The following is a 17,071-nucleotide window of genomic DNA, read 5'->3' on the forward strand; positions in this document are numbered from 1 at the left end:
TATAAAAGAAATTAAATAATCATCATAATCTTCTCACTTTTTTTTTCTGCTGCTCAGCTGCAAGCCAGTCTCTCCTCTCGCACTGTCTCTGTCCCTGTCTCTACTCCCAGTGCTGAGTTTACAGCCAGATTTGGAGCTTCATAGCTCATCATGTTGTTTTTGAACCAGTTGAGTCCAATCATTCTCTCCTTCGTAATTTTCCTTTCAATTTTCCCTTCCCAGTAGGAGTGCCTTACAGTACTGTATATTAGCCTCTATCTTCCTGTTTTGGATTTCCTGATTGCATCTGCTGTTCAATTAACTTGTAGGCTTAAACTGAAACTCTCCCATGGCTTTGCCTGCTCTTTTGCAGGAGCAGCTGAGTAATTCAGTTTGGTTGTTCTGCCCTCATGAAATGAGCTCTACAGGCTGCATACACCAGCTCCGAAGACACCAAGCTGCATGGGAACTCCTCACGTTTGCTCATTTTTGGTGCCTTAAATTTTCAAAAGTGAATAATTTTGTTAGAAATGCTCTGCCATGATGCAGTGTGTTTGGCATTGGAGCTTGAAACCTTTGCTCATGACAGTTTCCATCTTGCTAGGAATGGTAACCATAAAATTTGTTTACTATCTATGCTTTGAGAGGACAGTATGAGAGAGGATAGCATGGAGATGGTGTTGGTTTTTATTATCTATATTTTTGAGACTGCCTGGGCTTCTCAGACAGAAATGCAGTTGTGCTTATGCGAGACCTTCGGAAGAGGTGCATATATAATAGTGGCAAGTACTGGGAATTAAAATAGGGTCAGGTCACGTGCCAGCCCACACCACATGGCGAAGGACTCCCATATGGCACTACCTACTCACATGCACAGCTGGATCTAGTGCTGTGGGAGCGAAGGCATTTCCTCAAAACTCGATTTTAATGCACCCTGGTTCCCTGAAGGCTAACCCAGTCAGGGTTTGATCAGCCTTACCTTAGAGAGAGGGTTAACCTGTTTAAATTTTAGCATTATTTGCTAAAGTATGTGGCATGTGTCAGCCTGGGGCACATGTCCATGCTGACTGTGATCTTACAAGTCCACATTTGATGCCAATAGCCCAAATCCCATTTGACAAGAGCAGTGCTGTCGCTGCATTTTAGCAGTACAGTGAGGAGACAGCCTGGATGATAATGTGCAAAGTCCTTCTTTACTTGAAAACCGTGGTGTGCCCATGGTGGCCTGATTCATATCTTAAAATGCTAGTTAGAGTGGTCATTAATTGAAATTGCAAAGGTGCCACTTGTGGTCAGCATCAGAGGTAACCAGGCCTGGAGAGCTATCAGCTGTCTAGGACCAAAGTGTAGTAGATTTTGTCTGTGTGCACAAGTGTCAGTGGCTCAATTATTTATTTATTCCTGTCTAATTCACATGTTAAACCAGTGTAAATCCTTGAATACACAGCATTGTTTTGGTGGAAAAAGGATTTGGTTTAGTTTTGCTTATGCACTTGTTTACCAAGTTGATTTTGCTTAAACTAAAGTGTGCTTTCAGGCTGATTTTTAATGGCATCAATACCTGTGATATCAACTTAGCTTATACCAGTTCCTGCTATACTTGAGCTAAGCAAAAGTAAGTCATGAGCAAAATGTGTGTTTGATGGGTATTAAGTGATAAAGGCAGCTTCCAAATCAACTTTAGTTCAGTCGAGGCAGTTAAAAGCCAGGGAAAGCCAGGCATGAGCAGCAGTGGCTGATGCGGTCCCTGGCAATCTGGGCTTTCCTTCCTGCCAGAGCACCAGCTCACCTGCAGCATTTTAGTGAGTTTTAGCATTGCTGGCAGTGCACTCTGAGATTTTTGAAAACCATTATGTGTGTGTGCTACTCTGTTAATTTATTTGCAACATCGTTATGTGTGTTCCCTTGTTCTTGTGTTTGCATTGTTGTTTTGGGTTTTTTTACTTTTGACAAAGATTTTTTTAAATTATCTGCAACTTTTAGGCAATAGTCTTAATTTATTATTGATGTGTAATAATGTTATAAATTCACTGAGTTGAATTGCTTGTTGACACTTGAGCAGGGTTTATTTGGGTTCACTTGTGACAGCATCAGAGCACCAGTCCCTCGTGTATAAAGGCAACTCTCAATAAACACTAAAAAAAAGTTACTCGTCCTTTTTAATTTGCCTTCTGGTGGGTGCTGTACCCTAGGTAGAGCAAGCTTTGAAAGAGTGATAGTTTTCTTAGAAAGGCTAACCTGCCTGTGAAAGTCTTCCAAATCTTAAGACAATTATGATACTCACTGTTCCTGGGTCTCAGCCAGGTCTCTAGAATTACTGTTGATGTCTGTATTGGGCTCTGTGGGTTTGGATCCCAGTTAAATTTGTTAAGTGTTTTTGGAAAGGCACAAATTCCTGGATTTTTAATGGTGCTGACCCCCTCAAAAGCTCCCAGGGGAGCTTACTGGGAGCTGTGGCTTTCAGGCACCTTTGGATACAGAGCTCCTGGGAGGTATGCAGGTGGCAGATCCCCACTGCATGGCTGTCACATGGACCTCTGCCAGAAGGGTCCAAGCTCAGGGCCTTAAATCCTAAGTAAGGGAGGCATCTCCCAGCTGGACTGAAGGGACCACTAGGGGCCTGTAAGGGCAGGATTTTGCCCATATTGTAAGGGTTCTCCCCCCAGTGGATGTAGGAGCAGCCATGATTCCTGCTGTTCTCGGTTGCTTCAGCTCCCCGAAGCCATGAATTTGATGACTAAGGATTGCAGCACCGAGCCATGGTGGAGCTCACAGGCCTAAACTCCCTGCCTGAGAGCCCCCAGAGAAATCCACACCCAGCCCTATGCTCCAGCAGCTTTCAAAGAGGAAGGTATATCCCCTCCCTCACTGTCCTCCTGCCCCTCGTCAGAAAGACCAGGGGTCCATCAGGAATGTCAATCCTCTCTCCTGCAGGAACCTTTGGACTTCATCCCTGTGATGAAATCAGCTACAAGCAGGGAGTTAATGTTTGACGAAGATCACACAAGCTGCACAAGAAAACCATGTGCAAGGCCTTCTCTTCCTCCTTATTTGCTTTACAAGGTGAGCAAATTCTATTATGACATCTCCTTCCCCTTTTACTGCCACCTTCCCTCCTCACTTCACCCTGTAAGAGGTGGTGGGAAAAAGCATCCATACAGAGCAGAGACCATGGGGACTAGGGAGCCCTGGGAAGAGCATGCCAATTGCAGCTCCAGCTCTTCTCTGAAAGGTCAGGGCAGTTCATTTTTTAAAAGCTACCCTTCAAGCTCTTAGACCAAAATTAATAGTATTTGGTTTAATACATGAAGTTGACTGGTTTTCTAAAAGGTGGTGGAACTGGAATGCAGCTCTTCTTTTGGGAATAAGTGACAGTGTCTGCAGGTTTATGAAGTCTTGAGGACACTGTCTAAAATAAATGAAATAGTACCAGCTCCTTGACCAGAACTTTGCTCTAGGCTTAAGTAAACAAATCTTTTTTTTTTTAACCTTTTCCATAACATCATGCCTGTATCCAGGTATGATAAAATCCTGATTACAGACAGTAATAGAATAACCCAAGTGGAACTAGCATCCTCCTTCTTTGTTTAGGGACTGAGAGGGACCTTACCATACTTTTTTAGTGACAGCACGCTGAGGGCAAGTCAAGATATTCTGGGAGTGTGTGTACATAGCTCTGGACTGTCTTGTTAAAAGAGTTCTTGTTTAACTAAATACTCTCCAAAATAGTGGTCCCATCTAGAGGCCTGAGTATTACCAGTATGAGAAGGTGGTGAAAAGCATCTCAGATAATCAAGTGTCACAATTAAAACCAGACAAAGTCTACAGGGCAAGCAGGAGTAAATTCCATCCATTTTAAGTGTAGATATGTATGAAACTTGGCATTGAGGCTGTAAACATGCTAAAAAGTCAGTCTCTTGTTTATAGTAAGTGACTTTGGATTTTCTATAATTGAGTTTGAAGCATTAGCATTCATTTAGATAATGCAAAACAAGTTGTAAGGCTCATCTGAAAAGCAAGAGAAGTCAGATAAGAGCTTCTGTTAAGGGCTGAACTTTCATTGACTTGAAAGTTCAGAGGTGTTTAGCATGCAGGTACAATATTATGTATTTAGAAGTGACTAAGAAGGAACTGTTAGTAAAGTTAGATATTGCTTAAAAATAAAGTGCAAATTACTGAATCTGTGTAAGAAAGTAATAGATGTAATCAGTGTGCATGGAGCATTTCAGTCCAAAGTGCTATCCTAGCAGTAAAAATTATAAATGAATCTCATTTCTGACTGACACTGCAGGCAAATACCTGAAGTGCAGCAACTAAGTTATGAAACATGAGGAATGTCTCTCCACTGACTTGTACCTTCACCTGTAAGTGATCCCACTGATTTCTAAGAGCAGGGGGTACAGACTCTCATGGGAGCAAGGATAGGATGGAAAACAGACCCCAGCACCATTCTGTCATCAGACATTGGCACACAGTTGCCTGTGACACTGGTGAATATTGTTTGTTGTGTACATATTGCAAAATGTCCTGCTCTGGGCTGGACTCTGCACTTCTGAGGAGCACTTGTCTCTGATTTAACAGACAATGCGATCAATCCTTTAAGCAGATCCAAGCTCTGTTGACTCCAATGAAAGCTGCAGTTTGTGAAAGAACCAGAGCTGGGATCTCAGTGTTCAGAGACATAAGCTGTGGAGGTCTATAAAATTGGCAGATTCCTTGTGAAATACACGTGCATCTAGCACAGAGTTAACCCTGGCTGATAACAGGTAAAAGAGGGCGAAAACATAATAAAATACAGGTCTCTACTGTAGGTATTTACACAGTATTGACATTGTTAGCTGTGCTTAGAGATTTATGTCAAGTGTTACTGCGCTGTCATAAAACAATAAAGTACTTCTGTGAAGGGCTTAGGGCAAAGGGGAGGTGGAGAAGTCTCACTATATAAGGCCCTCCTCCAGCATCCGTGGTAATCCATGGGAATGTTTCCATAGCTGTCGGCAGGAGTTGTGTGGAGGCCTGCTAGGGGAGGGCAAGCAGAAGCACATTTACTATGTTGAAAGCAGGTAACTAGTGATTTTGTCTCAGGGAGGATATCGCCAGCACCACATTACAGGAGCCTAACACAGCTAAGTCCACCTTGCAATGAGTGGAGAGAGGTGGGGGTTCTTCCCAGCAGCAGGGATGTCCTCTGCTGTTCCACAGAAATGCTGACAAGGACCCATAAAATCTGAGAGATTACATTAAGAAAAATACTGTGCTTAGGGTGGCCATGAGGTGAAAAGGGCAAGAATCCAGTTTCTACACAGCATACCCTGGACTCTGCAGACTGCCAGCTCTAGGCTGTTGCAGGTTGTTCTCATACTGGGCTCACAGTAGGCTTCCCCTCCACATTCTGGCTGTAGGACCAGACTTCTCAGCTGAGCTCAGTGTTTATATGTACTGGACCAAACTGAAATGCCATTCGCAGTCAGAGCAACAGGGAGTTTAGATTCCAGGCACGGTGCCTGCCTGTCCCTGGGTCTCCAGTTTGTCCTCCCTGCTCTTTATCTCTGCTTTTCATGAGGTTAGGGCAAGGTTTCTTCTCCAAGCCATGCCAATATATGGGACTTGTTAGTCTTGTGGAAAAGTATTGGTCTTCCAATAGAGGTGGTTCCTATGTAGTTGTTCCCTGGTTAGATGCCACTGTATGGAAAAGTGTTTTCCCACTTCCTTCCAAATGCAGGAGGTAATTCTTTTTCATCAAGGCATTTAGCAAAAGTGTTCCCCATCATAGCAGTCCCACATCTGTCCTGCAAGGGGTAGGAGAATTCCTGCTTCCTGACCCTGCTCTGGACAATGCATCTCAAAAATCAGTCATCTTCAAATAAGAGAAGTATCTCTGTGAGAAGGGACATTTCAAAGCCCTTCATAAACCTGTCTGTTGCTGCTAGTCTGGGTTGCCTTGCTTTCCCTGTCAGGAACCAGAGTGCTCCACACCTGCTGAACACACTGTTCTCTGAGGGAGCTGACACGAGCTGTTTGGAAAACGCATGGTAGGTGTTGAGCACTTCAGCATCTGACCCCATGTCTGTCAACTGTCTGAATTAATTTAGAGCCTAGGCAACTGGATGAGCCTTCCATACTTCTTTCTCAAAAGCATTGTCCATGCCATTTTCTGTCCCAGATTTTATCTTAAAAGCTAATGAATAAAGTTGAAATCTGTCCCTCACTTGTCAGATACATCAGACTCAAAACGCCAGGGTTAACTTAATACTGGGGCAGCTCTCAGAGTCTGTGAGCTCACTCCTGCCGAATTTCAGTGTGAGACTGGGTTGGTCCCTACTGGGAGGTGTCACAGTGGCAATAAACATCTCAGTCCCATGGCACCTGTTGTTCCTTTCATTCCTCCAGTTCCTCCGATTCACTATTGCTGGAGATGTGGGCCAAGTTAATTCCCCTGCTCCCAACAGCACCACAGGCTCCTACTCCACAGGGCCACCACCTACCCCTGCAGAGTGCTGCAGGACACCCTGTCCTTGCATCCCACTGTCCTCGTGCAAAACAAGGGTATGCTGAGCTCCATTCAGTGAGAGGTGAGCACTCTCTCCTCTCTCACGTGTACCCAGAGCAGAATGCTGCAGCACCAGCATCTTCTTGGCTTTTTGTGTGATCTTTTCCCATGAATATCTCAGTGGTGTCCTCATCACATGAGCTCTTCAGCCTCTGGGATGGTGAGAAAGCCTGGGAGATTGAGATGACCCTTCTAGTTTTCACATCTCTTTCTCTGCAGACCCACGCATTTAAAATTATTTGCTTTACCCTTCTCTGTAGGAATTAACGGGGTCCTTGGAGCAAACTGCTTGGGACTGGCAGGGACGTGCAGGCAGGAGAAACGCGGAGCAGAGCGTGTTTCTCGCTCCTCACGCTTCTCTTTTTTTTACTGACCCGCCTCAGTGATTGGAAAGGACCCATGTCCCGTGTTCCACCTCCAGCCCCCCCTCCTTCGCCCCCCGGCCCCCTCTTCTTCCCCAGCCGCACAATTGTCACCGCCAATTAGTGCATTGTTAGGGCACACAATGGCGCTGTGGCCACTGGAATGGGCCGCTTTTGTGCGTCTCCAGTCGGCTGTAGGGGCAGTCAAGATTCATTTAGGGCCTTACACAACATGGACAGAAAATACTATCAGAAAAGCAAAAGGGGGAAATAAAGAGGGAGAGAGAGGCAGCGAGGGGGGTGAGCCTGCTATTCAGGGGTTAGCCCAGCCGCATGAAAGGCCCAAGAAGCAGTGCCACATTGAAGCCGCCCCTTGGAACACAAAGAGGAACTAGGGCTTAATAGTAATTAGTGGGCAAACTGCAAAGAGCACCGTGGCTCTCCAGTGAATTGTTCCTGCACTTACTGCCATTGCTGCCCCTTCCCCCTTCCCTCCGGTCTGGCTGGGAGGGGAGCAGCTCGGGAGTGGGAACTGGCAGCCCTCCTTTACCCACCGGCTCTGGGGAGGCCTCATCTAGCTTTTCTTTGTGGCAGGTAAATTGGATTTCATTCTCTAAAGCTCGTAGCCAATTACAGGAGGTACTTTGCAGCCAGGGCAGGGGTATGGTTTTGGAGTCAGCACCGCGCCCATGTCAAGGACCTTTAAAGCAGCCCTGTCCCTTTTTGCAGCCTGGCACTACATACCTTGAGGCTGGGCTGTGTTTGTCTGTGGTCTGTCCCTCTTCCCCCAGCAGAGACTTGGAGGGCACTCCTGTTGTTCTCTTTTGCTTCTGTTTCCCTCTTTGCTCATAAAATAATCACCTGCAACTGTCAGCTTAGTAATGGTGAGGAATCTGCTCAGACTGAAGACCAAACCTTGCCCACCCTTCTCCACAAAAGTCTGCACAGTGCAAACAACACTTGCTTCCACCTCTCTCCCCTTATATCTGTGCCAGCTCTCAGTCAGGCTAAGGCCTTCGTTGATATATACAGAAGTTCTTAAAGCCCATTTTGGCCCAGCACACCTTGGGATTGTCTTGGGTAGCTGCATTAGTGTGCAGCTGAATATGTTTAATCTCTACTTCTGTAGAGATCAACTTGTTGTTATTATCAATCTCAGATCATCTCCTGAACTGCCCATACTACGTTTAGTCAGGAGCCTATGTGCCAACAGAGTCAGACATGTCTTGGGAATATACAAAGTTAAAAGAGCCATAAGTCAGGTTTGACCTCACATAAACATCCTTTAATATTGAGGAGAAATTCAGGGCTTCTTAGCCCAAATGGAAAGTACACAGAGACACAAAATTAAGAATCATTCCTTTTATGTTGTCAGGGAATCTAAATAAAATCTGTGGAAGAAAGCTGCAGGGCCTGATCGTTAGTTTGTTGGTTCTTCTCAGATAATGGATGTGCTTTTCAGCTATCCTTGAATACAGGGATGTTGGAACAGATGCTCATCTCGAGCAAACCACACAGAATCCCAGAAATTTAAACTAGGCTCTTGCAGATTCAGCTCAATATAAATTAGAGCAGACACCAACTGGCCAAATTTAGTAGTCTCAGCTGGAAATGTTTCCAAATTGCAGCACATGAGATACATACACACGCACACATTGAGTTCTGGACCACGACCTCGCTTCTGGTAGAGACTGAAAATACCTCCTTGTTTCCTTTGTTAGCTACAACAGTCTTCTATCATTTAGATACCTGAGCAAGCTTAGGAAATGCAGATGCTGCTGCAGTACTAGTCTTTTTCCATGACCTGGAAGCCACAGTCACTCTGTATGTCTATACAAAATAAGTTTGCTTGTATTAGAACAGTGAAAATAAGATTCACAACCAAGACTTTTTGTCTGTCCAGAATCCCATCACGGGTTTCACATGAGGCTGTGGGCAGCACAGCGGGCATCAAGGACTCAGCTGGTGTTGCTGGGATGGCTCCTGCAATACAAACACGATCAGGGAGCTCTCAGTGTATGTGTCTCACAGACAGAGCTGGTTGAAGGCACTGTCTCGCAACACAGAACGTGTCTGTCTCTCACCAACCACAACACATCCTCTCTCTGCTAATTAGCAACACCCCTGGCAGAGTCTCAGCTGAAAGAATTACTCTGTCTTCTCACCTTGCATTCTCCCTTCCTCCTCCAAAGAGGGATGTTTAGTCCTGTCCGGATGCAGCCTGGCTAGCCCAGTTAAGGAATCTGCCTTGTTCCCCTCCAAACTGCCTGTCTATCAGAAGGAGGTTTTGTTGCCAAGACAATCAGTTTGGCCCTGATTGAAGGTGCCTGCAGCCTTGCATCCCTGTAGCATAGTGCCAGAGACTGTCAGTCTCGTGCTCTAGTGGAACAGAAACAGGGAGCAGTGTCTGAAGCCGGAGCCAGAATGGTCTTTTTCCAGCTCAGGACTGAGTGGTTGACTTCCCATCTCTCTGTGACCATAAGGGCAAATCACAGAACTTTTCTGTCTGCAAAAGCAAGGGGAATTACCTATCCTTTCTCCTGCTTTTTGTGTTCCTTGGCTGCTCAGCCCAAAAGCAGTTTGTACTGCAGGTACATTCAGCACCTGGCACAGGTGGAAGCTTGCACAGTAGTTTCTCTCAGTGCACGCAGTGGAATCCTGTCTGCCTTGTGACGGTGTAATGGCTGGGGGTCTAGCAGTGCCAGTCTGTGGGAGGCCTGGAGAAGGGTTCAGCTGCTCCTTTGTCCCAAATAGTGGAACAGTTAAATTCACCAGCATAAAGGAAGTACATGCAGCATGAATTCTCCTGCAGCTGGACAGGCTTCTCTGAGCAAAAAGCTGAACCAAGCTACTCCGCTGTTTTCGTGCCATAATGAAGATGCTGGCCTGTGTGAACCCCATCTTTGCAGCAGTTGCACCACTTTTTTGTCAGCTTGTTGCTTATACAAAGATCAGTTTGATTGTATGAGTTTAGTTAAAAGGGCCTGTAAGAGGACTTCACAACCTGGTCATCAAATATTTTTGGCAACTCACTTGTGGAATATTTTGAAGCACTTTCTTGCATCACTGGGACATATCTCAAGCAGGGTAATGTCATTGTGTCCTTGAGGTTGCTGCACATGGCAGTGCAGTACAGGATTTAGAGGATGGATTCCTTCTTTTGCCCAGCAAATCTCCTGATGCGCTCCAATTCTGTAACACTACTCCCTGCCCTTATGGTCACGGAGAGCTGGGAAATCAACCCCTCAGTCTTGAGCTGGAAAAAGACCATTCTGGCCCCTGCTGCAGACACTGCTCCCTGTTTCTGTTCTACTAGAGCACATAAGGGTCACTTGCATGTGTTAATTCTTCACATCTAACTAATACCTGAATGTGAATGTTGCTAACAACATCCTTTCCAAAATCACTTTGACCTGTGTATTACATTATCCCATTAATGACTTGCAGAAGGAAGTAATCAAAATGTGTGTAGTTCCAGCTAGTGCTAATTGCCTTTTCATCTGTTTCTGGCTCTTTTTATTTGTGTCCAATAAATGTTGATTATGCAGGGATTTAAATATGTATTTCAACATAATTTGGTTCATTTCATGTGAATGACATGACTCGCTAAATCTTAGCTCCAAGTATTCCTCCAGCCCTGTGTCAAGCACTTCAAGGATGTCAAAAGCAGATAGGGAAAATCTGAAGTGCCTGATCTTAGCAAGAATGCCTAAAAGGTCAGGGAGAGGACATTGTTTCAGGAGGTCTATGGCTTTGATACTTTCTGGTTCATGGAAACATGAAAACACAGGTTGTGTGTATTGTATATGAGCGTTCTCCTTCTAGGGTACTGTAGATAAGTACACATACAGGATAAAGTTTCAAATGTGTGGTTTTTAATTGCTTCTATCTTGAGTGAGCAATGTGGCATGTTGTAAAGGAGTCCAGTTTCTGGAAATAAAGATCCCTTAAGGTTGCCTCAAGAGAGTCCAGAGTCACTGCATCTGAAAAATCTTGATCACAGCATCTTGAGAGGTTAGCAAAGAAATGCAGTCAAACGGGCTTATGTGTTTGAAACCTGTTTTGATTATATGAAGCTCTGTATTTTCAGGAAAGGCCAGACTGAACTTGAACTATTCTCAACATAGACTGAAGTTGCTTTTAACAACAACAATTGTTATCATATGTTTTGCACCAATTCATAGAATTTTAAGGCCAGGAGAGACCACTCATAACTGTAGATGTTCAAACTGAGAGTGGTTTCTTTGTAAAGTGCCAGTTCAGCAGAGACAGAAACTTTCTTGGAAACATTTCTGTTTTGACTGACCAGCTTTCCCTGAAAGCCAGGCAGGACCTAAGGAACAAATGCTCACCCGGCAGATTCCTGGCTGAATTCTAACCGGCTTCCCAGCAAGATCCTGACACCCCAGGATTTCCATGTCCCAGATCCTCCCCCATCCTGTGCTCCCAAGGCCTCCCTGTGCAGGGGGCTTCTAGGACTTGCACACTTTGTGACAAGAAACCTCCTAGCTCTTCGTGATGCTGCAGGATTTCTCAGAAGTATGGGCAGCTTGCCTGTTTGGAACAAATTGGTGTATTTTTTAATGTGTTGGGTTTGGTTTAAATTTTGTTTTTAATTTTTATTTTTTAATGTTCAGATTTTCCATAAAACAGAAATTGCAACTTTCAGCCAGTTTCAATCCAGGCAGCTTGACTCTGTTCTCCAGAGGATTTTGCACATTGGCCATTACAAACTTGCATCCTAACTTTGATATATTTGCCACAGCCTTTTCAGCCAGAGGTTCCTCTAAACTGTCCGTCTTTTTGCTGGAATGGAAAACTGCGTAGTACTTCTGTCTCTGGCAATAAAGTAATGCAACTGTAACAGATAATATTTTAATTTTGGTGTAAAACAAGCAAATAGAAACAAGCTTCGAGAGGCTGTGACCTGAAGCAGGGCGGGGAAAGCATTTTGCCAAAGCTGAACTGCTTTCAGCAGTTTCACCCTGAAGGTCTCTCGCAGCAAAGGAGAGTGCAGGAAAAGGGCAGAAAAAGGAAATACCTATTGAGAGATAGTGTAGATCAAAACAGCATTGGTCTGAAGATAAATCAAGGAGTAACTAGTCTATATTATTATTATTTCATAGAGGCACTTGATAGCTCACATGTATGAGTTGGAGTTTTGTTTTAGTCATGAGGTCAGAGTCAGAGCTGGTGAAGTCAGGAGCCTGGCCAGGGGTTAGGCTTCTCAAGTCTGCACCAGTCTTCAGAAGCCAACACTTGTGTTTTTGCATGCTGGCCCCCAGGAGGTTACAGAGATGTGGTGATGGTCCCACTTCAGTGCACGTAGAGGGTTAGATGTGCCGTGGGGCAAACCACAGCTTCCTGGCTGTTAAGGTTTGCTGGAGTTTCAGATCAGAAAGGGCAAAACTTGTGGGATTCATGGGAAATGCCCTGCTCTCTCAGCTAGGAAAAAGCCTGAGCTGCTCAGACCACTAGAGTGGCAAGAAAAAAATCTCAGATTCCATGCTTTGAGGCTACTCATTTTGTAGCTTTACAGAGAACTCGTTTCACTTACAGCTACAAGCATACAAATATATGTGTGATACAGTTACCCTGCTTAGAAATCCCAGTGGAGCAAAGTATTTAGCTCTGAACAATGCTTGGAGTAACTTCTTTGCAATGTATAGAGCAGCAAGAGCTTCAGAAACAATCTAAACTGTATTTAAACAGTCATTACTGCTTTCTGGGTAAATAACGCATGTTTTTAAAATGGTCTCTATACACAATAGACGCTAACACAATAAATCCTAATTGCTCTGAAGGACCCATTAGGCTCTATCAGGTCAATACATGGCGGAGGTTTTTTGAAAGTCACTCACCCTGTTGTTACATAAGCCACAATTTGAAAGTCCATAAATAAGTATTTGCCCAATGAAGAGTGAGGGCTTTGCCAGGGCCATACTAATTTATCATGTCAACTTCACTATGGGGACTGTTTTCTTTTCAAGAGCCTGTGGAGGAAAAAAAAAAAAAAGAAAAGAAAAAGCAAAGAAAAAGCATAATGTGATGTGTTTAAAAAACTACACATCTGAAATGTTTCAGACATTTCAGGCTGCGCTATACAACCCCCCCGAAAATAAAATGTGAGGAATTTCACTGCTTTCTCATTATCTCAGCATAGTGTGAATCACAGCAAGGAGATTTGAAGATCAGACATGGCTGTGGCATGGCAGAAACCTGTCCTCATCTCCCCACAACCCTCCTGCACCTTTGGGCCAGGGCCCTGATCCTGCCTTTGCATGCTGTGGTAGTGGCACCTCGGGACAGGAACATCCTTTCCGTATATCAATCGTACCTCATGGAAATGGGTCCCAGTGCCTGGGAACACCAAAGAAAACTAATTATGTACATTTTATGTGCACTTATATGTACAAATATCATTAAGTAATAACTGATGAGTCTGGCAAGATTAGTTTTAGATGTAGACACTCTTCCTGATTTTACTTTGGTCTTACCTGAACTTCTGGTAGCACTTTACAAACTGCAGCACTTGTGTCAGGTGTTGCTAAAGTCTGTGTCACTGTTTTGGATTAATTCACTCAGAAGTTGTCTAGTTCCATGTAGCAATTTGGATATGACTAGAGTTTGGCATGGCTTTGTTTTCCTGCAGTATGTTAAGGTGTGTAATTGTACAGGTAAATATAAAACCAAATTGTATTGATGTAAGCTAGGATTTTCAAGGGAATTTCAACATGGTGAAAAGCATTCAAGTGATTTAAATCTGAATTCCTGTCCCCAGCCTTTAAATCATCTGGGCACATGAGAAAATGTTTGCCCCTGCTGCTGTTGCACTTCGGTAGGATTTGGGTGCCAGGGTCTCTCTGCAAATGCCTGCAGTGATTCTCACTTTGCCCTGCCTGCTCACAAAGAGCTAAGAGCCCCTCTGTCTCCATACCTGCTGGGTCCCTCCTTCCTGTGTGTCATTAAGAACCTTGGTCTCTTATTTAGGACCCCTCCCCTCCAGGTCTTGTTTCACGAGGTCAGTGTTGTGCTGGGGTTTGCAGCACGGGCAGCCTGCAGCCTTGCAACTCTCAGGTGGGAAGGCAAACACTTGCCATGGGTGGAAGCAGAAGCACACTGTCTTGGTGCAGCTCTGTCCTCCCTGTGGGGGAAACATTGATCTCCTTTTGTACCTGTACACAGTGGGTCTGCTGTGCTGGAGCTGGCTGGGGGCTGCTTCATGATGCCAAACGTGACGGCTGTCTACCCCTGCACTCGTGACAGGTAGTAAGGCACAGTCTTGTGCTGCTGCAAACCACCTTGTGGTCCCCAGCACCCCTTCACTCAAGCAGTTTGTTATCAGGGGTCACTACTAATTTGGGCAGTACCTGAGGTAGCACAACCTCCAGCTGGGGTGACTGGCAGGCTGCCCACCAGCATCAGGAGATCAGAGTTACCTGCGCTGGGCCCCCACCGCTCCCTTCCTGGGAGCTGGAGACTTATCAGCAGTGCAGACAGAACTGGGATTTGCTGCTTCAAGCAGAAAGGGTCGAGGGCTAGGGTAGTGTGCTGGTCCTATAACAAGAGGGGCAGGAGGTTCCTGCCCTGCTTTGGTACTGGCAAAGCCAAGAGTGAGATCAATGCTCTCTGGCTTTGTCTTCCCCAGAGCCTGAGGTGAAAAGCTCTTTGCAAAAGTCTGCTGAGTCCTCTAACAAGGGCAAGGGCAACAGCCAGTCTTTACAAAGGAAACTCAGTCCTTTTCTAAAGTCTTTTAAAAGTCATGGTATCCTTCACAAAGGCGGTTTGTCCAGGTAAACAGTGTATGCTGACAATCAGCAGTGAAAGAACCAAATACAGAAATATTTATCACCTTTTTACTTTCTGCTTCTACCAGGAACCACTGCATCCCAGCTGAAAATGCCTCAACAGGTGGAAGGTATATCTGCAAGGACACACCTATTGTCAGCCCTTGCCCGTATCCTCTGGGCTGGAGCCAGGATCAGGGATTAGCTGAACTCCCAAGCAGACCTGTCTAGTATGGTGGAGCTTCATGGACACTTCTGCACACGGATTAAAGGTAAAGTGATTTCTAATAATTTAAGAGTTTTTTAACAACAAAAGCATTTTCTTAGGGGCAGGAAACACTTTTTTTTTCTTGTGTCCAGGGTTTGGCACATTAAATTTTGTGCAGACACAGCTTCTGTCACTAATAGTGCTGAATGCACTGTATTCTCATACTGTACTGAAGAGATGAGTAACAAGCCTATCAACTGTACTTGCGCTTACACCGTATTTAATCCTGTTCTGGTTGCTCTGCTACGTATTCATAAAAAACAAAAAGGAAACAGAAGCACAGAGCAAGCCAACAGATGTCTACCTGGCTCTTAATTGGATTTTATGTGTCCCTAGTGTAGCAAATACAGCATTATTTACAGCCAGGCTCTAAGAATTAGATACATCTGGAGGAGTGGCAAAACCTGAACCAGGCTTCAGGACCTGATAGATTAACTGAAATGAAGAGCTGCCCCATTTTCCTCTTCTCATCTTCTCCCTTCCCACCCTATGTACCTGTTCCCCATTGTGTGTCAAATCGAACCAAGATATTGCCCAAGGGAACGCTTATAAAAATGAAAAATGCCATCAAAAAAGTGAATTTCTGCTCTTGTGGAGCTTCATCAGCATTTTCTAATTGTACAGCAATGATGATAATAAAAAGGCTGCCCTTTCCTCTCAGCTATAATTTGGATAATCAACTGAAAGCCATAATGAAACTGTCTGTGATTGCTTTCTGCTGGGCTGCTAGTTCGCAGAAACTCATTGTTGGGGAGGATTAAAAGTTATGACTCCTGCTACATGGATATGCCACTGTCTTCCAAAGGAACATGTGACTTGTAATTCTCTTATGTATAGCTTTATTACATGTAAAGCTTAGAGTGTAAAGCTTTAAATTTGAGATTTATTTTTTTTTTACGTTTTTAAGCATCAAGGTTAACAGTGCCAAATCATATGCATGCCTAGGATGGGTGGATATGTGGACACAAAGGATTTCAGGGATGGCCTTAAAATCCCTGAGGACTGGTGTATGGGAGCAGCATACCATACTGTCAGTGCTCTGTCCATATGTACATCACCCACTGGCCGCAGAGCAACAGGCAAGCCAGATTTACCTCTGGGAGGAAGGCAGGAGCTAAGTCATGTTTTGAATCTTTGCTTTGTGGGCTCTGGATGCAGTTAGGGGTATTTTGGATGTGTGAGATATTGGATGTTGGTGTTCCTCAGCATTCAAATGTGAGCTGTCTGTGTCTGTGATGTACTGTGGGTATGTCTTGGCTAGCAAATCAAGTGCTAGATGTGAAGTACTTTTGGTCCATATTGCCCTTCCATCCACATCCACTGAGGAGGAGTGAGGAGCTCCTGTGCAAGGGCTTGGGGGCAGCCTTCTGCCTTGGCCAGAAAACGGGCTCTGCCACAGCAGCAGCAGCCTGTGACCCCCCAATCTGGCTTCTGAAATAGGTCTGTTCTCCTGTGTGCCCAGAACATGCCGTGGGCTTCAGGGCTTTCAGGGGAAGCCGCTGAAAACCAGGTGGTCATTTAGGTGTTTGCGAATGCATGGATTGGAGGATTGGAATTCCTTACAGTCAGGCAGCTGAGCGTGACCACCGCGGTGGTCCTGGCAGGAGTCCGCGGTCCCCAGGGCGCCGGGCAGGGACCTCTGCCTTGGCACGGTGTCGTCGTTCGGTCGCGCTGCGCCCAAGCACCTGCCCCCGCCTGAGAGGGAAGGAAGGGGCTGGGAACGCGGCTCTGAGGCGGAGCGGCGGGCGACCGGAGTCCCGGCCAGGAATGTGGCAGCACAGCTGCTGCAGCCGGGCAGGGACAGTTTCTCTTCCCGCCGAGGCTCAGCTTTCCGGGAGCCGGGAGCGCTGCCCCGCCGGGCAGCTGGGAGCGGGCAGCGGCGGGAGGCATCGGCGGTAGATGCTGCCGTGCCCCACTTGTACCCGGCTTGATGTACCATTGCCGGAGCAAAGCAAACGCAGGCAGGACCTCTGCACCCTTCCCTTCCGCCGCCCAGACTTTGCCCCCGTTCGTCCCAGTCCCGTTGTGGAGGGGCGAGGCCCCGGCCCCCTCCCGCGGAGAGGGGCTGAAGGGCCCGAGGAGGAGGGGGCGAAGAGGCAGCGGCACCGCAGGCACCTCCTGCCCT

General features: G+C 45.7%; 1 protein-coding gene across 8 annotated transcripts in view; it reads left to right on the forward strand.

Moving 5' to 3' along the window:
• The window catches only part of PLEKHM3 (pleckstrin homology domain containing M3), a 150,090-nt gene that overhangs the window by 86,929 nt on the left and 46,090 nt on the right, over positions 1-17,071 (forward strand). For 4 of the 8 annotated variants that reach the window (XM_017834483.1, XM_017834473.1, XM_017834466.1 and 1 more), the window contains exon 8: positions 14,768-14,950. In XM_017834483.1, coding sequence (XP_017689972.1) covers positions 14,768-14,909 — 142 coding nt within the window. In that variant the 3' untranslated portion in view covers positions 14,910-14,950. Of the gene's footprint in view, positions 1,415-2,913; positions 3,043-14,767; positions 14,951-17,071 lie in introns of those variants that run through there. The other 4 variants (XM_017834449.1, XM_017834430.1, XM_017834439.1 and 1 more) reach the window with 2 other exon arrangements.

The sequence above is a fragment of the Lepidothrix coronata genome, unplaced genomic scaffold, assembly GCF_001604755.1.
Source record: "Lepidothrix coronata isolate B3197 unplaced genomic scaffold, Lepidothrix_coronata-1.0 Scaffold7, whole genome shotgun sequence".
In the NCBI taxonomy this organism is placed as follows: Eukaryota; Metazoa; Chordata; class Aves; order Passeriformes; family Pipridae; genus Lepidothrix; species Lepidothrix coronata.